The 23,332-nt window shown below is 41.4% G+C and overlaps 2 protein-coding genes across 11 annotated transcripts in view; one reads left to right on the top strand and one right to left on the bottom strand.

Moving 5' to 3' along the window:
• Window positions 1-1,806: 1,806 nt before the first annotated feature.
• LOC119647041 (cytochrome b-c1 complex subunit Rieske, mitochondrial) lies at window positions 1,807-2,762 on the bottom strand. The gene is made up of 2 exons (XM_038047796.1): window positions 2,408-2,762; window positions 1,807-2,339 (listed from the first exon to the last, which is right to left on the bottom strand). Exons 1-2 carry the CDS (start codon window positions 2,616-2,618, stop codon window positions 1,876-1,878), a joined length of 675 nt encoding a protein of 224 aa, XP_037903724.1. The 5' UTR covers window positions 2,619-2,762; the 3' UTR covers window positions 1,807-1,875.
• A 28-nt stretch (window positions 2,763-2,790) lies between these two features.
• The window catches only part of LOC119647039 (ATP-binding cassette sub-family A member 3-like), a 77,297-nt gene continuing 56,755 nt past the window's right edge, over window positions 2,791-23,332 (top strand). For 2 of the 10 annotated variants that reach the window (XM_038047783.1, XM_038047784.1), the window contains exon 1: window positions 3,271-3,541. In XM_038047783.1, coding sequence (XP_037903711.1) covers window positions 3,500-3,541 — 42 coding nt within the window. In that variant the 5' untranslated portion in view covers window positions 3,271-3,499. Of the gene's footprint in view, window positions 2,904-3,270; window positions 3,542-3,580; window positions 3,726-4,220; window positions 4,248-23,332 lie in introns of those variants that run through there. The other 8 variants (XM_038047788.1, XM_038047786.1, XM_038047790.1 and 5 more) reach the window with 8 other exon arrangements.

The following is a 23,332-nucleotide window of genomic DNA, read 5'->3' on the forward strand; positions in this document are numbered from 1 at the left end:
GCTGCCAACAAGTAGGCGAACCACTTAGGTGGATGAGTTTCGCTCTGTGATGAATTACGCCACTCTGGTGTGGAGCTCAGACAAATCTCCGCTAATCGATTCCACACTACCGGCAGCGACAAAACCCAACTCCTGGCCTGCCAACTTAAGGGGCGCAGATTGAATCTCACGTGCGTGCACCCCCTTTCCAAAAGGCTTTAGCCTGCACACGGAGACACTCTTGGGTCAGCCACCGACATCAAGCCCAAAGAAGTGCTCCCCTCTGTTCAACACTTCATATGGTGGCTGCTTTCGGAAAGCACCGGCGCGAACCAAGACGTGTGTGCAGACATCCAGGTCCTTGGGGATGTTAACCCTCGTCGAAAAATGTCGGGAAGGCGAAGGTGATTTTAATTTTGCCACGGTGTCCCAAAGGAAACGCAAAAGTCCAGTAGTGGAAAGGGCTGACCTGGTATCGAACACAGGATCCCAGCTCGGCGGAGCTGGCGACGAACTCTTCACGATGGACTGTACGTAAACAAAACGAAAGGCAAGACTTGCAACCACGAAGAGTCATCGTGTGCCATTATAGCAGCCTCACTGTCCTATGCCACCGTTCCAGCATCTCAATGGATTGCGGATGGTACGCAGTAGTCCAGTGGCGTTTGAAGCCCAGGGGTTTGCCCAACTCCGAGAACAGGGTAGACTCGAACTGCATTCCTTGGTCAGTAATGACCTCGGCCGGAACCGCAAAACGTTGGATCCATTCCGGACAAAGGACCCTGACCACCGCGTGAATCTATCGATGATTGTGAGGTAATACCTTCATCATCATCATCATCATCAACGGCGCAACAACCGGTATCCGGTCTAGGCCTGCCAGACATCCCGGTTTTGCGCCGAGGTCCACCAATTCGATATTCCTAAAAACTGTCTGGCGTCCTGACCCACGCCACCGCTTCATCTTAGGCAGGGTCTGCCTCGTCTTCTTTTCCTACCATAGATATTGCCCTTATAGACTTTCCGGGTGGGATCATCCTCATCCATACGGATTAAGTGACCCACCCACCGTAACCTATTGAGCCGGATTTTATCCACAACCGGACGGTCATGGTATCGCTCATAGATTTCGTCATTGTGTAGGCTACGGATTCGTCCATCCTCACGTAGGGGGCGAAAAATTCTTCGGAGGATTCTTCTCTCGAACGCGGCCAAGAGCTCGCAATTTTTCTTGCTAAGAACCCAAGTTTCCGAGGAATACATGAGGACTGGCAAGATCATAGTCTTGTACAGTAAGAGCTTTGACCCTATGGTGAAACGTTTCGAGCGGAACAGTCTTTGTAAGCTGAAATAGGCTCTGTTGGCTGACAACAACCGTGCGCGGATTTCATCATCGTAGTTGTTATCGGTTGTGATTTTCGACCCTAGATAGGAGAAATTGTCATCGGTCTCAAAGTTGTATTCTCCTATCCTTATTCTTGTTCGTGTTTGTGTTTGACCAGTGCGGTTTGATGTTGTTGGTTGATTAGGCAATACCTTAAACCATGCAAATCTCGCAAGGGGCCAATAATGTCGATGTAGATCGAGTGAAAACGCGTTGTAAACCGAGAGAATGAACCTATTTCTTTCTGTACGCGTGTGGTGACTTTACATTTTGGCACGCGCATCACTTACCGAAAACAAAGTCTAAGTCACTAATAAACATCGGTCTCTGTTGAAAACCACCAAGTTCATCGAACATCAATCTCGTATTATTAAGCAAATAGATATGGTTTAGTAGCCAGCTCCAGCCTGTATGAGTTTCCAAACTGAAAGGAGGAGTATCAGTGAGTTTTCAATTGATTCATTTTGTTAAAATATCAAAAGTAGACTTAACAATCAATTACAAAGTCTATATCAACCAACAATAACGGAATTTTCATCAAATTTATATTCTGGGACAGTCAAATTTAAAGGTGCCGGCCCTTTGCGAACTCTCCCCGCAGCATCAAAGTGTGAACCATGGCATGGACAATAGTAGCCCCCAAAATCACCTGCATGCGCTATAGGGACGCATCCCAAATGCGTGCAAACTCCAATTACAATAAGCCATTCTGGTCTCTGACAACGTTCTTCATCCGTGGCTGGGTCCCTGAGTGACGAAACTGGGACAGCCTTTTCTCGTTCAATTTCTGCTGGAGTACGATGCAAAATGAAAAGAGGTTTACCCCTCCACTTGAAAGTGGCGTTAACACCTTCTGCGATTTGCGTTAGGTCTACCTCGATTTGGGCTAATGCAAGGACATCAGCAGATGCAGCCATATATTTCACAAGACCATGGACAGTACCTTTGGTGAGGTAGAGGCCACCGACTATCAAACCTGAAATGTATAATAGTGAAATTTCTATTGATAATGCTCTCTGTGAAAAACGTTTCAAAGTTTCATACCTGCTCCAACTCCGTAAGTGAATGACTTGCGTTTGAATTCATTGCCTGGGGAGGGTGGTCTTTTGCAATAACTTTTCGTAGATTCGCGGCGATATGGTTCAAAATCTGGAACCGAAATATCTTTGTACGAAGTATATGCTCGTTTTTGTGTTAGATGACGAGCTGCAGCGACAGTTTTGCTTAACATATTTTTAAGAAAGTTAGTAACCATTTTGCAAATTATTTAGAACACCAGGAGGATCGTACAAGGAAGTTTACTCCATCGCCTTCTGCCCTTGCAGTCTGCTTTTCAACGGAAAAAAAACACGTAAGTTGCTAAATTATTGTGAATCTTTAAGTGTGGCAGCATTGCCATGTATGCAGATACCAAAACAAAACAACAGAAATGACATTAGTGCGACAGTTCAAAACATTGTGGCGGTGAAGTTTAGGATGCAAAACATTCAGAAGTATTTTCTAATTTTAGAGAGTTTGCAGTACGGACACAGTTCAGACGGTACGTAGAATGGCTGCTAGGAATAATGTGGTGGTGATGGTGCTATGGTTTTGTTAAATCTTAATTCCGCACATAAGTATATTTCATAACAAAATGTGCGGTGAAATTTTTTTCAATTTTTACGATGATGACTAATATTTTCCGGTTAATGCAAAAATTACACTAATGACGACCAAAACATTGAGGTCATCTATTTACTATTTATGATGTATGGCGTGGATGCAGTTTTTATTACGTGGATAAAGTGAGGGTTGACTTGTAAACTTTGGTTACAAATGGTCTCGGTTCCCAGGAAAGTTTTCTCTTCAGACTTAATGATATCAGTTAATGAATAATTTCTATATCATCAATATTGCGAAGTATCAATCGACAGTTGCATATTAGCTTTCCGCACCAAATCAATAAAAAGTCTCCCTGAACAGAGCTGACATTGAATTTTCGGGGCGGGTTCCAACTTGAAGATCTGATGATTTCATCGTGCGTCTGTTTCGCGGAAATTTTTGTTTTTCGTTGCAGAAAAATAGCAATCTGAGAAGCCATATGAAAAGTGTTTGCAGTGGCGCCTGCTTTCCTTCGTCGGCCTCCTCTTGGCAGTAATGCAATGTGTTCTCTGTCTTCGTTTATCTGATGGAGTCGTGGTAAATAATGTGTTCTGGTACTCTATTATATTAAATTAGGTCACAGTTTCCAGTATTCGCCGCTCAATGCTCCCCACAGGATATTTGCGTCGTGGGGTTGTACATAAAGGACCTCATGGTGGCCGGAGTACATGATAGTCCTGAAGATGAGATTTATGCCTATTGGGGTAAATCTACTCCAAAGGTTTGTTGGTGTAATTAATGGTTTCGGCTGCAATGGAAAGGATGGAAAGCATGTTCCAACAGAAAGTTTCAATGCAACCAAGTAATATTTGAAATTATCGCAGGCTAACATGCTGAATTATCTCTAATTGTGTTTGTTTCAAGAGTAAGAAGTGGATTTTTTTTTCATTCACGCCTTCCAAATGCTTATTTAATATACACGTCGTTCATCGGACATAAGTCGGAAATCCGAAAAAGGGATTGTTTAATATTTTGTAGTCTATTTTTTGACTCCGAGTTCTGCTTGAAGATCTTTAGGCATAATTTGGACCAGATTTTCGCAAGTTTAAAGTGGAATCAACGTCCGTTGTTGAATCAAGGCCTCTGAGCTGCGCAATTGTGTTAAACTTTCTGACGTAAACCCTTCTCGCCAAGTTCCCACAAATGTTCAATATTTAAGTCTGGAGACTGAAGGGGTGTGTTTGCAACAGTTTGGAACAATAGTAGATCAATCAAAGATTTGCAACTTCCGATGTATGCTTGGGTAAGACGCAAAATTGCTTACAATCCCCAATTTACATTTTCTTTTAAAATGTTGAGGCAGAAATACCCATCCATTGTACTTTCTATAAAATGCAGATTGTCAAATCCAGCCCTGAACATGCAGTGCCAAATTATTACAGCACTTCTCTTAGGTTTGACTGTGGCGCTAGTGTTTTCAGGTACTCTGCGTATGGTTAACCATTCAGACCGTCATGGTTGAACTTGCTCTCTCGGTGTCTTGTTTATGATGATAGAAGTTTTAATGGTGGATTGTATTATTTGTTTGAGGAAAATTGGTCCAGGGACTCAGCGCTCTATCTTTTGTGGCCAAAGAATTATAGCTTTTTTCGTGAATAGTTTTTTTACGAATTTGTTTTTATGTAATCCCACCGCTGTCACCAATTGTTACGTTCTGCGCTTTACGTAGGCTCGTATCATAGGATTGCGTAGCACTAAACAAAAGCCCGTTCAATCACTTCAATATAAGCGTTTATTACGCACGAAATTATACAAATTAATTCTGTTTATAAATTTCTTCCTTTTGTTTCGTATCTTCCCGCATGGCCTCCTCCTGCTATTTTACACCTTCACTGCGACCACTCCATGATCTACTGCTTCTCGGCAGTTCCGCTCTTCCTCTTTAGTCACCTCCTGACTGGACTGCCAATTGTCAAATTCCTCCTGTCGTTTTTCAACTTCTTGCACCATCTCTTTCATCGGTTTTGGAATCTCATTGACGTTGTCATGCTATATCACTTTCATCGGCTTTTCATGCTGCTGCTCTACAGCTACCTCTTGTCTTTTCATACTTTTCCTGAGGCCATCCTCGAAACATTCTGAACCTTCTGTTTGCTGCTCTGTTACTTCTAGAATGCCCTTTTTTGTTCTACTTTCACCTATAAATTTCTCGTAAATTACTTCATCTTTTTCTTTAATTAATTTGAACTCTGTCACCACTGTTCAGCATATGTTTAGAGAGCTCCTACGATTTTCTTTATGCCTTTGGTCTGGTCTCTTACTACTTCCGTAATTTTTCCTAATCTTTCGTTATGTTGCTTCATAGATTTGAACTTTGCTTGCCTTCGCTCTTGTCGAGTTTTCATCTCTTCCATAAATGTTATAGTTTGTATTAGAGCTTCTATGTTGTTGCTGTCTACTGTGGACGGTGCAGCTGCTTCATCGCAACTCTCAACAGACAGTGTAGGCTCACGCTGGAATTTACGTTTCACGACATTAATACCTCGCGATTCTAAAGCTTCTCGAAGTCTCTTCTGCAGTTCTGCTTTAGTTTCCGTCGTAGGGAGCTCTAACGCTAACAGTTCCCTTTTCAATTGCTCCACTTTCAAGCTCTCGAATTTAACCATTCTGGCTTACGCAATCCCACCGCTGTCACCAATTGTTACAAATTTGCTTTTCCATAATCCCACCGGTGCCACCAATTGTTACGTTCTTCGCTTTACGTAGGTTCGTATCACAGGATTGCGTAGCACTAAACAAAATGCCGTTCTATAACTTTAATATAAGCGTTTATTACACACTAAATTATACAGACATACTGCATAGTTAATTATAGAATACTTCCTTCAACTAGTACAACCGACGCGTTTAAGTCTACTTCTGAAACTTGACTGACTCCGTGGGCAATTCAATTCAATTCATTTATTTAAATAGTGACTTACAACTAGACAATGGTTACTTAATGCTAGCTTAAATAATGGCTAATTGATCTTAACTCTATCAAACGGGTGACTATTACATTGTTTGGCCAACCCGACCTTCTCTGTAATTTACTTTACTTAGTATATAATTTTTTAAATACATGGATCTTGACAATTTGTTGTACAATCTTGACTTTTCAATACTGCGCCTGCACTAAAGACGCGAGAAGGTTGAAATTTACTTACTTAACCTAACTTATTTTAATTTAATCTAGCTTAATCTAATATATACAATAAGCACTTACAAATGACTGTGCTTAGCCTCTATCCACTCCTACCAGGCAGGGAGTTTCAAAAAGGGTGCGGATTTTCGGTCTGCGGGATGAACTCACGATTTGGCAGGGCCTTAAGAATGTGGCCAATGGGGAGGTTTTACCCTGTTGGTAGAGATGTCGAATTAATGGGTTGGGGTGGTCCTCCGTTCTTTCAAAGAACCTTTGCATTATTGTGAGAACGTGTTCTCGAAGTGGTTTGACTTTGGCTCGCCTATACACTTCGGCGTTTTTGCCGATCTTTCTGGTTTTCCAGTTGTAAGACAAGCCTGTGCAATGTCTAAGGATTCGGCGTTCGAATGACTCGCATTTTGCCATGGCTTGGTTGGAGCATGAGATCCAAGTTGGTGCTCCATAACAGATAACGGGTCTAATCAGGGTCTTATACAGTGTCAGTTTGGTTTTGGTGCTGAGACCTACTGTCTTGCGAAGAAGAGAGTAGATGCCACTGACTGCACCGCGTGCCTTGCTGATAGCGAGCTGGAGGTGGGGTTTGAACTTGAGGAGTTCATGCAGGGTTACTCCCAAGTATTTGATTGAACTAGATCTGCTCACTGTGGTGTTCCCGATTCTCATTTTCAAGCGTTTAGCTTTCCTGTGGATGCTTCTAGAACCAAAGTATCTAGATTTTCTCCTAAAAGTGCAGATTTGCGTTTTTCCCTCGTTTATCTTGATTCCCCAACTACGGTAGTACCTGCAGAGGACTACAATGTAGTTCTCAACCGCTTTGGCTGCCCTGTTGGGGTGGAGGTTTGAAGCGAAGATAAGCGTATCATCGGCGAATTGGATGAGGTCAACGCCATCATCGGGGATTGGAATGTCAGCCGTGAAGATGTTGTAGAATGTTGGCCCTGAAATGGATCCTTGCGGTACACCCGATGTTACCGGCAAGAGATCGGAGAATTCATTCCCCACGCTGACATAAAAGTGCCTATCTTCGAAGAAACTTAACGCAAGTCTAATTATCGGGACTGGGAATTCATTGTCTATTAATTTGTATATAAGTCCGTTTACCCACACGGAGTCGAAGGCTTTTTCTAAATCTAACGCACATGCTACTGTGGGTTTGTTGTTGACGTTAAGTCGTGAGACAACAGTGTCGTGAAGGTAGCTCAGTGCGTGCTGGGTTCCGTGTTTGGAGCGGAATCCGAACTGGTGGTCAGGGATAATTTTGTTGAGGTTGCAGTGCTGGACTAGCCCAACTGTCCATGCTTTCTCAAACAGTTTGCCAAGGTTGGATAATAGAGAAATGGGCCTGAAATTGCTTGGCTCGTTGGAAATGCCTTTTTTACGGATCGCAATTATTTTTGCAACTTTCCACGTGGATGGAAAGTAGCCATTATTAATACAGTTGTTGAAAACTGCTAATAGGAATTTCAATGAGGCTCTGGGTAGATTCTTTATTACAAAGTTCGGGATTTCATCAGGTCCGGCTGACCTTTTACCGTTGAGGTTTTGGGTTAAGTCGGTGAGTTGTGGTAAACTCAGAAAATGTTGCGATTCCGTTGGTTTGACTGAGGTGTTGGTTGTGGTGAATTTAGTGAGTTTCTGGGAGTTCTCAGAGACGAAGGCCTTGATTGTTGAATCAACAATCGATGATATAGCCGGGTTGTTTTGAGGCGGAGGGGAATTGAGCTGAGTCTCAAAAGATTCCGCGAGAACTTGCGCTTTCCTAGCGTCACTGCAGATGTGCTCCCCGTTCTTGGAGAGAGCGATATTACGAGATTTGTGTCTGCCGGTTAGCCTGTTGATATGCTGAAACATATCTGGGCCGGGCTTAATATCTGCTAGTTTCCTTGTTAGTTCTTTGTTGCGGAAAATCGCCACTCTTTGCCGAATTATTGTACTCAGACAATTAATCCGGGAAAGTAATGCTTTATACTCAGCATTAACTTTATTTTCGTGTTTGTGGAAAATCCGTTTGAGTTGCCTACGCCATATTTGCCTGACTTTCAAGTGGAGCATGATATCGTGAGGGACTGAGTTATATTGTAACTCGTCGACTTTGATAAGCCTTGTGTTTCTGCGTGTAGCAGTATTAATGGCATCAGTGGCCAAGGTGACGGCTTCGTCGATCTCTATGTCCGATAGATTGCGGTCAGTTGCGAGTTTTTTCAAGTTCAGCCTTGGTGCAAGATCTGACTTGAATTTGTCCCAGTCAGTGTGGGCGAAGGACCTTACGGTAGTCATCACTCGCTTTCGCAGTTGGGAGGACGAGGAAAGTTTAAGTAGTACTGCGAGATGGTCAGACATGCCTGGTAAAGTAGTGCACGATATCACTTGAAAGTTCAGTGAAGTTTCCTCCGAAAGGAGGAAGTAGTCAATGGTTGATTGACTACTGGGTCTTGTCGGAGTATCTGGTAAGACCAAATCGACATAGGCTGGCGAGCAAGGGTTTTGGATCCATTTAAGCAGGGTTTCCCCATTTTTATTTACTGCCGTATCGCCCCAGGAGGCGTGCCTAGAGTTGAAGTCGCCACCGAAAATGAGGTACTTGTACTTTAACTGGAGATTGCCCAAGATCTTAAGATCTTGTCCCAGTTGCTCATTCCGAGAGTTGCATTTGATGTAGACAGAAACTACCAAAATCCGTCTACCATCAGTGGTTTTTACTATTGCCGCCGCGGCGGAAGAGGTCAGCAGGTTTTCAATGACGACTTCCTCAAATTCATAGTCTTTCCTGACTAAAAGGGCAGCGCCAGTATTGTTGTCATTCCGGATAATATTATACCCGGTGAATTGCACGTTATGCCTGCTGTTTAGTTTCGTTTCTGAAACGCAATGGAAGTCTGCTTTCAGACTGTTAATCAACACTTGGGCTGTGGCACGTTGGGCGTGTGAGATCAGGGACGCGGAGTTAAAGGTGACGATTTTTAACTCCATAAATTCATAATGAGTTTTATAGCGGCGAATTGCCGCTGCTCATTAGTTGAGGCCGACGCGAGAGATTGCACCAATTCGCGGAAGGCATTTGGTGCGGGGATGGGAGCAGGTTGTGCTGCCACTCTTGGTTGAGTGTTTCTGGCAGCTTGAGCGTACGATACGCTGGGATTGACCAAGCTTTGTGACAGTTGTGTCACTGTGCGCTTGACTTGGGAGCTTTCATTGGCTCGCTTTTGTTTGGCAGCTTCCTTTCTGGCTACCATTTCTTTATAGGCTGGGCACCCGCGATAGCTCGCTGGGTGGCCAGCTTGGCCGCAATTGCAGCAAAGAGGTCCTTCGGTCGCCTGTCTTCCGCATTCCCCGCGAGGATCTGTGCACAATTGAGCAATTTTGGGCGATGTGCCCAAAATTCTGGCAGTTGAAACACTGCACTTCCTCGAAACTTTTGACCTTTTCCAAGGTTACTTTTTGATGAAGGATATATTTTACCTTCATCACCTCGCTGAGCTCTTGAGAGGGCTCGAAAGTCGCGATGAACAATCCCGATTGCGATTTCATCGGGAGGGCCGGATTTTCGCTATGCAGAAACTTGTCTCTGCGCGTAACCAGGTTCGCAACTGTCTTCAGTTGGAAATCTGGGTGCTCTGTTTTAAGTTCCTCCAGGATGTCCACGGGGTCCGTTTCCCTGTGGAGTCCGCGGATAACTACAGACTGGGTGCGAAGGGAGGGAGGCGTCCTAGTGGTAGCATTAAGCCCCTGTTCTTTTAAAAGCGCAAAGACCTTCCCGTGATCTTCTGCCGTTTCCGTAAATATGAGGGTCCTATCAGCCCTCGTATTTTTAAGGGACGCTTTTAGCCCCTTATTTTTCAGGAGTCTTAAAAAAGATGGTACGTTTAAACCGTACCCAGTTATAGCGGGGATTCTCATTTTCTTGGACTCGGTAGGTTGGGGAGCTTGTGGGGGGGTAGCCTGTTTAGGAGCAGTTACAGTTTTTACACTAACCTTTATCTTGTTACTTTTCCTCCTCCGCACGAAGTTGAACGGGTCACCTTCGTCGTTGACTTCGTGGTTTGGTGATGGTCCCACGCTGTCCATCTCGCACTCTTCGTTGGCTCTTGTTGAGTCCTCTATTGCTGCTGGTGCTCCTCCGCTGTCGATGACGATCGGTTCACTACTAATTCTTGCTACACTATTTTTTGCTACACTGGTTCGCATCGCCTCTTGTAGCGCTGCTACCTCCTGTTTTAGCTGAATTATCAGCTGTTGTTGGCACTCCAGTTGCTGTGCGAGGGCTGCTTTCTCGCCTCTGAGCTCTTCAAGCTCCTTCCTCAGCGGGTAGTCATAATTTTCTGAGGGGCCCGTGCTCCCCTCCTCCTCAGACGATAGCTCACCAGGGAGTGCCATTTTAGACCTCTTGGCGGACATTATTGTCCCCAAGCCCGTCCTCAGCTCTCCTCCGAATCTTCACCAGTATTCACTGAAATTAAAGAAAAACAATTAACAATAATTGCACTTTGGTATACAGTGTCTCAATAATATTGAGATGCACTGCATACTTTAATCAACTGTACTTCCTTTTGAGAGTACTACACTTAACACTTCACCACTTTTTTTTTTTTATTTACGTTACTTGTTTCGTTTCACCGTGCTCCGTGCTCCGTGCCACGTCTGTCCGCTTCGATGTCTCGGAGCGAACTGTGACTCCGTGGGCGGACCTCCGGCCCTTTTATACCCCGCGGAACATTCCAGAAAGGCATGCAAACACTTCACGAGAAAACGACTTTCGGCCTTTCATAAGATCTTCTTATGGGCATTAGAGTCATCTGTTAACAATTATCCTAGCTTAATATTCGCCCCTGGATGTCCAGGCTAATTATCGTTACTACGATTTACATTGACGTCACACATAATTTTCTAAAGTGATTTTCGTTACAGTATCAAAAAACTTGATCTTCCCAAAAAATTACAATTTCCCACCCCAAATTCAATACCATTTTTGGAAACTGCATAACATTTCTTTAAATGGATATTTTTTCAATTGCAAAGGTCGTCATCACTGCAAAGATACAACTGTTTCAATTTTAAACGGTTAAAATTTTGTCTTTCACGTACTTTTCTCCAAAGTGGCTACACCGGTTTAAACGAAATTTCGTGGACATATGGGAACTATGAAATCCCGCACATACAGTGAGTGAAAGAAATTTAGGTGGAATTTAAAAGGGGGCTCTCCATACATGCAATGGAGAGATGTACATTGTTTTTCACCTAATGAACCCGTGTGGGATATCAAATGAAAGTCCTCGATTAGTATTTTCACAAGCGGATTAGTTTTGACGTAAATTGTGGGATGAGTGATAGAGTGGTAAAAATCTGCAAACTTATAGAAAACTGCCCAAACCAAAAATATAGGAAAATTCAGCGTCGTGCGCTTATATGAAATCCAGGTCTCAAAATATGTCCTATTCCGATATCTGCTCAATAAACTTAATAATACTATATTATCAAGTTTTTGAAGTTGAACGGAAAACCCCTTAAGTTCATCCTAGGTTTACCAAGTAGCAGCAACCAACAAAACGGAACCTTATTAAAATCGGTTTATTGTCTATCTGTCCCCCTGTCACACGCATTTTTCCCGGAAACGGTTATAGCGATTGACACCGAATTCGTTGGGAAGGTGGGAACTTTGGGTGCTCACGCACTGAGTTAAATCGCTCTGCATGGGATTTAAAGGTGGATGGGAAGTCCCAATGCATGCAAAAAGGGCATGTAATATAGCCATGTTGGGTATCAAATGAAATACAATTAATACTTTGCAAAATTGGTCTTAGTTTTGACATTTATTTCACTAAGGGGAAGGGCGGGGGCTGGAAAATGATCACTTCTTCCACGGGCCCATTCTCAACCGAAAAATCAGCAAGCTGCCACCATATGGCTCCGAAACACCTTTCATACCGATATCTGGTCAAATAAAACTAATAATAGTATATTACTATAATTTTTATAGTATGAATTAGGAGGTGATTAGTTAGCTAAACTTGATTTCGAAGATATTTTCCTTTATTGGCTAATGGTAGTTTAAAATATATACAAATACGTATTTCGAGGACCCACTGTCCCCATATTCAGTGTTTTATCTTCTGAAAATTATATTGGCAAATGGTGCCTTGTTCTATTACATGTTTGGCAACTGCGGACTTTATGTGTGGGTTGCCATTCTTTCTTGCCGATGCACCCCCCTTTATGCGTTCTAACACCCGCTTTGTTTGCCCTATATAAATCGTGTCTTAGTGTGGGCAGGAAATCTTGTATATGCCGCTTCTTTCGATACAATCATTTTTGTTCTTAATCGATTGCATCCGAGTCTTCAGTAAGTATCGTTTACTAGTTGAGATAACTTGGAATCCACATTCATGTAGTTGCCTTTTGATGATCTGTGTCAGCGCCGAATAGGCGAATGTTAACCATTGCCTTGGTTCTTTGTCTGGCTCCTGGAGGAATGTCGAAAGTCGTTCCCTCGAAGCTTGGCGTAGTCTTTTTGATTCTTTACAGATTGAAGGTTTTAGAATTTTTACTTTTGAATGGCTTTTTGCTACAATAGATAGTTAGAAAATAGCTATATGCTTTTGACGCCGAAATAGTAGTTTCATTTGCCCAATTGCCATATCTAATGAAAACACCAAATTCGGAATGCCCATTTCTTAATTATAATGGTTTAAAAATTGAATTCTCATAAGACGGGAAAGAAAATGCGGTGATTGGCTGACGGTTCATGTGACTCATCGAGCGATCAATTTGAATCTTATCTACGTGAAAGCGTACGGTTTAGTGTTTGTTACTTTTTGCTTTCAAAGTAATCAATCAGGTTTTACCAAGAAGTGTTGTTTTGTGTGAAAGGACAATCCTTCAATTTACCTTACGTTTCGGCAGTAATGGTGACAATATAGCAAATTCCGGCAAGTATAACGTGCCCGAAAAGAAAGATGCTAAAACGGAAAGTCCAATATGTTGTTTATTGCACGTTAATTATACTGAGTAGAATAACTTGGTTGTAACGTGGATTAATATTTATCTCCAATGATTGTTTAAAACATATTTTCCATTTCACAAGTGCAGGAAATTAAATTAATTCAAATCTTCCCCATATTGTTACATAATTGATTATTCCGCCAGCGTAAAAATTATAGAGGCTTTGAATTTGAATAATAGTGACATAAAATTAAAACGCAGTCATATATTGACCATTCCCATATGAATTGGAAAAGCAGCAAGGCTCGAAACAACATTTCACCGTCCTTGACACCGATTATTCGTTGGATCCACTGTAAGTCAATTGAGCTATTGTTTGATTATGAAAGTCGCTCTTGAATATTCCAATGACCTCGAATGAAGAAGTGACTGATCCAATGCTTTTTAAAAAAAAATCTCTCCTTGAACATATCAGTACTCAGACTACTCCTACCGAATCGCTATTTTGGGCAAAAAGGGTGTCGGCGAAGTATATGTAACGCGGTCCCATCAATCAGCGCCCCTTAGCATTTTAGATTCTAGAGCTTTACCTTTCTTAGTAAGGAGGGCAATGGGTATTATCCCGCGATCGCCATCACTGTCGGTTTTTAAACAGTTTGATAGGCAGCGCCACTCCTAAACCACCACGTTTTTGCACTTCCGCAAGGCGCTTACGATGTACCTCCTAGCGGAGAGCATTAGCTAGTACCTTCGCCCCGTAGAACAGGACGTCTCCTGATAGAGGTAAGATCTCCCACGTTTGACATAAGCTCAAATATTGTGCTACTGCTTTGATTTGTTCGAAATAGCTCAACTTCGAGTTGAGTAGCAATCCAAGACACTAAACAGTGGTGTATCTAAACGAAATCTGGGCCTCAAAATACACCCCCTTCCGATATCTGCATGAATAAAGTTAATAATAGCATATTTGCATATTTTAGAAATTTAGCCGGAAACCCCCCTTAAGTCTATGCTAGAACTACAAAATTTTGCATTTGTATAAAGGACGACGTAAGCCACAATTTGGTTAAGTTTGAAGAAAATCCAACTATTATTAACAAGGTTATACAACGTGTATGACGTCATCATCCCATATCAATTCGTCGATACCACAACAAAGTGGGCTCACATGAATGGGGGGTCACAAAGAAACATTTTAAGTTTTTGGGTTATTTGTATATCAATCTTAATTACTCCAGACAGATGTCTGTGTATGCAGTTATATATACGCGCTAATGAAGTTTGTGGGTAGTTAATCCAGATAGATATATTAGTACAGCGGTATTCAATATATGTACATATGTATACTTTTGTACATGAAGTAAACGGGAAATATAAATACGAACAATTTACTACACAGCATTCGGCAATAGACAGTTTGCGAGAGAGAGGCGCGACTCTTCCAGAGAGAGCGGTTTTTTAGATAATTCCTCAATATCCGCAAGAGATAGCTTGGCACGTGGAAAAGTTTTTCTGTGTCTAGCATCTTACGGAATTTAAGGCATTTTTGACATCAAGCTTATGAGGAGCAATATCCGTCGAGATCGGCGGCTGTTTGCCTCAGCTCAATGAACCCTATCCACGACCTCCATAACAGAATCCACCGTGGATCTCCCTGCTCTGGATCCAAACTGCCTTGGGAATAGGTCCACGGCAGCGCGGATGGCTTCAGCGAGTCTACTGCTGATGAGTTTTTCGAGCACTTTCCCGGCCGTGTCAAGCATACACAGCGGTCGGTATGGAGACGGCAGCTCGGGGTCTCCTTTTCCTTTGCTAATTAGTTGGAGTTTCGCCTCCTTCCAGCGACAAGCACAAATGCTCTCTTTTAGAAAAGCGTGGAACTCCCCGAGTAACCAGTCTGGCCGTTGGGGAAACTTCCGCCGTGATACCATCAGAACCTAACGCCTTTTGGTTTTTCACGGTGAGAACAGCTTCTTCAAGCTCTTTTATTGTGAAAAGGGGGCAATCTTCGGCGCTTTCCTTGTTGTTGACATCAACCCATACGACATATCAAGGGAATAATGGCCGTATAATGTGGTCCATCTGGTCGATTCTTAGTATGCAGGGTTTTCGCAGAGCCCCGATTTTTTTCCGGGTAACAAGTTTATACTAAGTCTCATTTATTTCGTTGGCAATTTTTATCGCCCATCAGTACATAGAAGGCTTGTCACGACTGGGGCTTCTCCGGCATGGGAGCCTCACACGCTGTCGTTATTAGGTTCTTTAGTGAGTGCGGAAAGAGGGTTGCAGTTATTTTCAACAAGAGCCGCGGGCACGTCGTTTGAGGTGATTTTTGCCTACGTATGCATTTTGTTTACTATAACCTTATAGGTAGTGTCGCACGGGTTCGCTTTAGCATCGCGGCACAATGGCCTGTAGCATCCCGTTAGCTTCTCCGTATAGCTTGCTTGAGATTATTTTGGAGATCTCGGTATTCCTCCTCTAGCTTCTCTTTCGCAAATACTCTTCGCTCATGGACACGATGATTTCATGTTTCCACCAGTAATTCGGGCTTATGGTATGGTATGGACAATCATGTGGGTATTCCACAATTTGTAAGTGCTTGTTTGACAGACCAGCTTCAATAGCTTCACAGATTCACTGGCATAGGACAACCTGGATGGGGCATATTTTTGAGGTCTTTGTATACTTCGTGGAACTTGTATGTAATACTTGCATACAAAATTATGTTATTGACTTCAAAATAGCATAAGATAAAAAATAACGCATGATCTTTCGTAGACATAGTCGCGACAGACAAGTGAAGGTAAGCAACCATCAGATTGTGATCTCTTTTGATGCCGATATTAGCACCCATTGGTTATGCACTCCTAAATCTAATAATTATCCTGTCGATCTGATTAGATGTTTCTTGTTAGTCAATCGAAACCTAACAACAAATCTTTCGTCGTCGTTATTGCGGTTACCAAGGTAATGCTTCCCCATACATGCCCGGGCAAGATGTTGTCAGAAACCGCCTTGACATTCCGATTACTTATCACGATCACAATGTCGCCTTTAAGTAGTCTCTCCTGAATTGTATGTAAATGCTTATAGAAAGAACATTCTTTTCTCTTCATCCTCTTACTTTGCACTTAGATAATCTGAAACAACACAAACTACGCTTTGCGTTGTTTTTGCTGATGGTAGCACCGGTCTTCATATTGCTTGAAAAACTACATTGATATACTAATCACAAGTATTCGATTACTACTAGGTAAATAGGTCACACATCAAGAAAGGGTGATCATTTTTTTTTTGAAATTAGAAAACTTAGAAACGACTAAAAACGAAATTGAAGAGGAGTATGGACTTCTCATAAGGTCCTGGTATGATATCAGCATATAGAAAAGAATCGAAAGCGATTTTCCTTTTTCTTATCTCATGTCAGTTCGGTTTTATGTTCAGGATCATGACCGAAAGCGTAATTGCGTGGACATGGATGGACTCTGAATCTTACAAAAAACTTTAGATTTACATCCGCTCTGCTTAACTTCTCTATTCAGATTTTCCCAAAGTAACTTACCTTCTGCCTTATCGAATAGCTAAGTTAAGGATTTCTGGATTTCATCGTTGGTCTATCTTTTTCTTTCTCACTTTCTAAGTCAGACCTTCTTGTTCGACGAAGTGCTCACCTAATGATTGCGCCTTTGGTGTGAATGTCCTTGCTGAGTAAAGCGGGTCCTATACTTTTGAGCACCATGAATTGGAATGCTACAAGACAAATTCTTAAGTTTTTTATTAATTATTTTTATTAACAATTATATTCTTGTTTTAAGACGAATCTTAAGGAATACTTAGTTACGTTTTTGCCTTGCAGCCTAGAGAAGATGAGTTATTATTATATATCCACCAGCTAATCAGTTCTGTCTTCCATAACTACAGTTTTAAATGTTATTAGAATAAGTTCACGTGGGGCCAAATGATAGTAATAATTTTAATATAAATAAATATATATTTAGTCGGGAAAGGTTTTTATGGCTATTTCTTTCTGTCTGTATGCATCTGTTATATGTTCGCTTTTGCACTAGCACTTGTTACTTACTCGCCCCCTTTTTGTATTGCTCTTTTTAATGTACTACTTAGAAATAAGATATAAATAAAATGTGCATCGAAGAGTTCAGGCCAACACTTTCATGGTTTATAAAACAATTTCCCACGAGACATAATTTGCTTTAGCCATTTTGTTGATACATTTCAAAGTTGTTGGCTGACTTCAAATTATTTTAATATCCTCGAATAGGCAAGCATTTAAGCTTAATAATTATAAACAGTTTGAATTTTGCAATTCTCTGTACATTTATCTAGGTTAATTGCATATCGTTGGATTAAATTTGTGGAATATTCTCGTAAACTGTTGTGAATGTGCAAAAGTGCAAGTGCAAATGTGAACAATAATCATTTTGTTAAGTTGGGTTCAGTGAATTGAATACGCCACTCCATGTTGCGTCGAAATACTTTATGTATATCGACTTCATTGCTCATTTGTTTTCGAATCATGCAGAGCAAAAACTAAACTCGTCCTTAAGGGACACACTAATTCTCCGAGACCAAATACACTACGTCTTTTATTATATTATACGCTTTAATGATACTCAAATTTCAAACCGATTTCGAAAAAATCAAGTGCATCAGGATACACCGTTTCATTCGTGCTAATTTTAAAGGAAACTCCCCTCTACTGTTTAATTACAGATGCCGATAAAAACCTGAAGTCAAATTTAGATATATTACAGAAATATCTTAAATACGAGGATCTCAATTCGAGTGCTCTTCCGTGTCGGCTGAATGGATATCCACCGGACGAAAGCTGCACAGAATCATGGAAATGTGCCTGCTATTTATTTCACGTGATAACAACAATCACATCTAACGTCAATTTAGATAGCAATGAGAGAGAACAGCTTATCAGTGTTCGAAATCAAAATGAACTATTTAACGCAATAAAATTAGCATCCAGATATGGAATAGTCTACAATTTATCAGAAGTGTTGCACCAACATCCGATATTTAGTTGCAGCCATGGGAACAAGCGTGACATAGGACAACTCAAAACAAGTTTGAAAATTCTCTCTGAACTGTTCTTAATTGCAACGATTGCATCTAGTCGAGTGATGGAATCTGTAATTCTGGAAGTTATGGCAGGCGCTTACATCTGCAAAGATCATGAATTGCTTACTCGACTCGATATTTTATGGGAACGCACTCCAAAGGAGAACTATTTTCGATATTTACTGATTTTGAAAAGTATCAAAAATTTGGAGAAGGAAGTACAGGAAGCACTTCATAAAGATCTGCTCAGAAAGTTAGTTGAACCAGAGGGATTAAAACTGCTTATATTAAATACAGTGCCTTCAGTAAACGGTTCAGTGGAAATCCCTAACTGGAAACGCTACGACGTCGTAGCACGTATAATAGCTCATAAAGGACACTCTGATTCGTTTTACAAGCAGATGATTGAACAAATATTTATTTTCATTAAAAATTCAATCTTCGACGTAATGGAATCCAATTTAGTTCCAGCTGGAGTTGTGACTCTGAGGAAGTTGTACTCACTTAACGATAACACCCGGACGGAAATCGAAGGAAGGATCAAGCAATTTTTCAAACCGTTCTTACAACCAGATGATATCATAGCTGGCTTGATTGTAAAAGAATCGAGTGAAGTGCAAGAGTTTATAAAGCTTCTATGCACGCTATTTAATGGTTCTTCATTCGAAGCACTCCCTAGTGCAATTCTTGTAAATTATCTACCGGTATTAATTTCGTTGTTTACCCTAACCGAAGGCTATCCAATTGCGAAGGATTTGACCGTACTGATAAGTCAATGCTTGGCAAATAGAAGTACAGAAGAGTTGAGGATTATTTTAGAATCTCTTTTTAAAAAAGAAAAAAAATCACCCAACTTGGAGTATTTGCACGAAAGGATAGGAATCAAACAAATCGACGAGATCAGTCAATACCAATTGCAAATAATGCCCCAAGACTTTGAAAGCACCACTGACTTACCTAGTGGTTTGGTCAGGATTCTGAAAACCTGTAATAACAACATACTTGCGTACAATTGTTTTATTGAAATCCTCATGATTTTTGAAGAAACTGAGACAACGGCTAAGTTCAATACGGGAAGCGGAGATCTTCTGCAAACCGAAGAAGAATTAGATGAATTTCTCGCTCGTAAATTCCAAGCAAGACTATCAGTTATTACATGTCTGACAGAATTGATCTCATTTCGACAATTTCATTCACAATTTCGCGAGAATCCGGATGGCGTCCTCAAATTTTTACAAAATGCCTTGGAGAAAAGAATCAATGCAGATCCAGGAACATTTGATTCGGATGAAAACTTACCGGTGCTTCTTGCAGTTTTCCAAGAATTTATCGAAAGTGCCAAAGACTATTCAAAGTATCAAGTAGTTAGGAAATCTCTTGAAAAATATTTGAAATTAGTCAAGAATGATGAACTCAAACACCAAATCCAAACAATCGTAACGACATTGGATGGAAGTCCAAATACCGCAGGTTTGGCTTGTTCGGACTATAGCTTTGCTCGATCTTTATTGTCGGAATCACAGTCTCATTTGCGCGTCTACGGAATAACTCAGCTTATCAAGCTCCTGACAAATCGCGATGAAGAGGCCATAAGCAACCGGCATTCTATCTTGGCAATGGCAATGATCACATTGAGAGATGAAGAGTCTTATACATATTTGAATTGTGTCCGGTTGTTGGTATGTTTGGTGAATTTCATGCAAGCAGAAGTACTTGAAACTTTATCTGCTGAATATTTGAATGAAAATGAAAATATTGAATTTAGACTGAAGGTGGGAGAGGCTATACTTAAAGTGACGGAAGATTTAGGTAAGTTTTGGTTGTAATTAATCAGAATTTCTGTGGAATTAAACAAATTGTTCTTGGTTTCCAGGTCCTATTTCGTACAATTACAAAGATGTTCTTGTGAACTGCTTTCTAGCTGGCGCAAGAAACAAGATTAATGAATTTCGAACATCGAGCATGGCAAATTTGTCTACAGTTTGTCGATTGCTTAGCTATCAAGTGCACAATTTCTTTCATGAGGTAAGTGGATGTTGTAAAGCTACATCTAAAATCCTATTATAACTAAAATCTGCTAGAAAATTTTAAGTGATACTAGTAATACCGACGAATTTTATAGAGCCTTATATTCCGGATGGCTCAAGTGGTTACAGCGCTGGGCTGTCGTGGCGGAAGGTCGCGGTTCAGATCTCACTGGTGGCAGAAGGATTTGTAATCGTGACGGGATGTCGGATACCAGTCGTCTCAGCTGTGAATGAGTATTTGAGTCAAATCAGGGCAATAATCTCGGGCGAGTGCCATGCTGACCACATTGTCTTCTACAGTGTGCTGTAGTGTAAGACCGTATAAGTGTTTTGAATGAAGTGCTCTAACACACTTCACGGCCCTGATCCAATATGGATAGTTGCGTCAATGATTATAATATGATATTATTGGCATTGGAAGTATCTGATGACAAGTGAATAAACAAAACCATCAATTTCCATTAACGTCTAAGGGATTATTCACTATTGGTACTTTTCGACTGAACCTTAGCCAAGGGTTATTCGAAATACTTTTTAATACTTTTTTCGATAAGTCTCGTAGATGATCGATGAGCCTCAGTCGAATTTCGATGCAGAACTTCCACTGTCACTGCCTTTAGTAAAAAAAATTTAATACAATGTGGGCGTTTCCTGCCTCAAAATATTTGCGAATGAATTCATAACCAATGAGGCGTACTTTAAGTGCATTTCATGCCTAGATATCACTAAACTTTCCATGGTCATTGACTTTGCTGCTGGCCCCAATAAATTCAATGCCCTTAGTCTAGAATAGAACACTTTGGGCACTTATAAATCATTTTCGTGTAAAGCAAACTTCATCGGCTTTTATTAAACCAAAAGACACAACTACTAATTGTCTTCTTGTGGAATTTCTGGTAATATAAAACAATAAATCGTAAACGATTTCGTTTTGGACATTTGAACCCTGGTTGACTAAATATAACGACAGTGTCTTCTTTATCTTCTGTTGATGCCTGGCAATTAATGGGTCGGGTGCTCGATACGGATGGCAAGAGTTTGCATTTTCCATCAACCATCTCTGCTATTTCTCCTGACAAAAATTGTGCTCAATCCATAGTTATTTAGTATCTTGTATAGGAGGATGCAGGGTAGATTCTAGAGATGAGAAACATAATTTTCCAACAGAAATACTCCCTCCAACTGTAATTGCCTGTTAAAATTAACGACGTAATATGAAAACTTTAAATTATCGAGGGTAGGGTTTATCACAAATGGACGATAAACCCAGTCTCATTTTAAGTCGTGTAGCGGTATTGTAACCTTTTAACCCTTGCAAATAAAAAATGATATCTTATCCTGAAAAATTGTTATTTGGAAATGTTCGGTAGACACTCTTCTCTCTTAACGGGCAAAGCAGTCAGTCCTGCTCTATGGCACGGAGGCATGGGTTGATACCCTTGCGCACCTTGCGCGCCATCTCCGCACCGGCCATGATGGTGATCGTGGGAGTGATACTCGTTGCCAAGGAGCGCAAAGCTATTTACTGCCCTAAAGGCGAGAACTTAAGATAGGTGGTTGCTTGTGAAAAACGTCAACGCACCATTATCGAGTGGTAACTTTCTTGGCAAAGTAAGTCAAGGGGCAGATGGACTGCGCGGCTCATCGACAATGTAGATCCGTGGTTGAACCGAACGGTGAAATTGATTACTTCCTTACCCAACTTCTAAGCGGACATGGAGGTTTTCAGTCTTATCTGCACAGGATTGGGAAGGCGCGATCTCCTGATTGTGTGTTCTGCAATGGAGTGGCGGACGACGCTGAACACACCTTTTTCTCTTGCGGGATGTGGAACGGCTTTAGCAGCTTTACGTAGACACAGGGGTGCTCTCTCTAGACAACATTGTCAGAGAGAATGGAATCGTATTGAGCATTATGTTCGGGCTCTTCTTATTGTGAAGAAGATTGAACTCGACCGGTGGAGGGGACGGATGGTAAGGGGTTCTTTAAACTAACAACTCCCTTGCTCCCCTCTCCTCCCTTTGGTGAAAGGAATTCCTTGACTTGAAGGTCCCTAAGCCGTGAAAGTGGGAGGGTTAGCCCGAAGTAATGTGTCAAACGGTTCTGAGCTAGTTCTCTGATGATAGGGAAGTATTTAGTTGGTAGTCCGACAGCGTACTGTTGCGGGAATCCAACGGATTCACCTAGCCTACTCTAAAAAAAACCGCGGCTGAATGAACAAAGATTGGTTTTTTCCTCCAATGTAAAGTATTTGGGTGTAATCCTGGATCCAAAGCTAAATTGGAGATTGAATTTAGAACTGAGGGTTAAGAAGGCCTACCTTCTGTGCCTGCGAGAGAACCTTTGGAAAGAAATTGAGTCTCCGGCCGAGGATGGTTCTCTGGTTGTACACAGCTGTGGTGCGTCCAATCCTAACATATGGCTGTATCGTATGGTGGCAGGCTTTGAGCAAAAAATATAATAGAACAAAGCTCAGTAGGATTCAAAGAACTGCGTATGCAGATGTTACTGGGGTCCTGCAGACCTGCCCGGCAGATGCTTTAAATGTACTCCTGCATCTCTTCCCCCTAAACCTTCACATTAAATACGTTGTAGCATTCAGTGCCGTCAGATTACGTGAGTCCGGATGCTAGACAGTGAAGCCCTACGGCCTGAGTAACATCCGAAACGAAGTATCTCGGGAACTCTTGGTATTCCCCACGGATTACACCACACGCAATTTGAACTTCACAAGAAACTTTTCTATGGAGTTTCCAACCAGAGCAGAATGAAACAAAAAAACAATTTTTTTTTTGTTTTTTTTACAACAAAAACTCACTGGTCCTCGAAATACCGGTATATGAGGAATAAAAAACTTACTATACGGCATTAATTCGGCAATAATGAAAAGTGACATATTTTTATAGAGTTTAAGAGGAGCTCCTCATACAGGCAAAAGGCTATCATTTTTTCTTTTAAGTTACATATGTGTATATATGAATGGTACATTTTGATGCATGCTGGACAAATTTCCAATATTATCATTATCCTCATCAACGGCGCAACCACCGGTCTAAGCCTGCCTTAATAAGGAACTCCAGACACCCCGGTTTTGCGCCGAGCTCCACCAGTTCGATATCCCTAAAAGCT

Source organism: Hermetia illucens, chromosome 1 (genome assembly GCF_905115235.1).
Source record: "Hermetia illucens chromosome 1, iHerIll2.2.curated.20191125, whole genome shotgun sequence".
Lineage (NCBI taxonomy): Eukaryota > Metazoa > Arthropoda > Insecta > Diptera > Stratiomyidae > Hermetia > Hermetia illucens.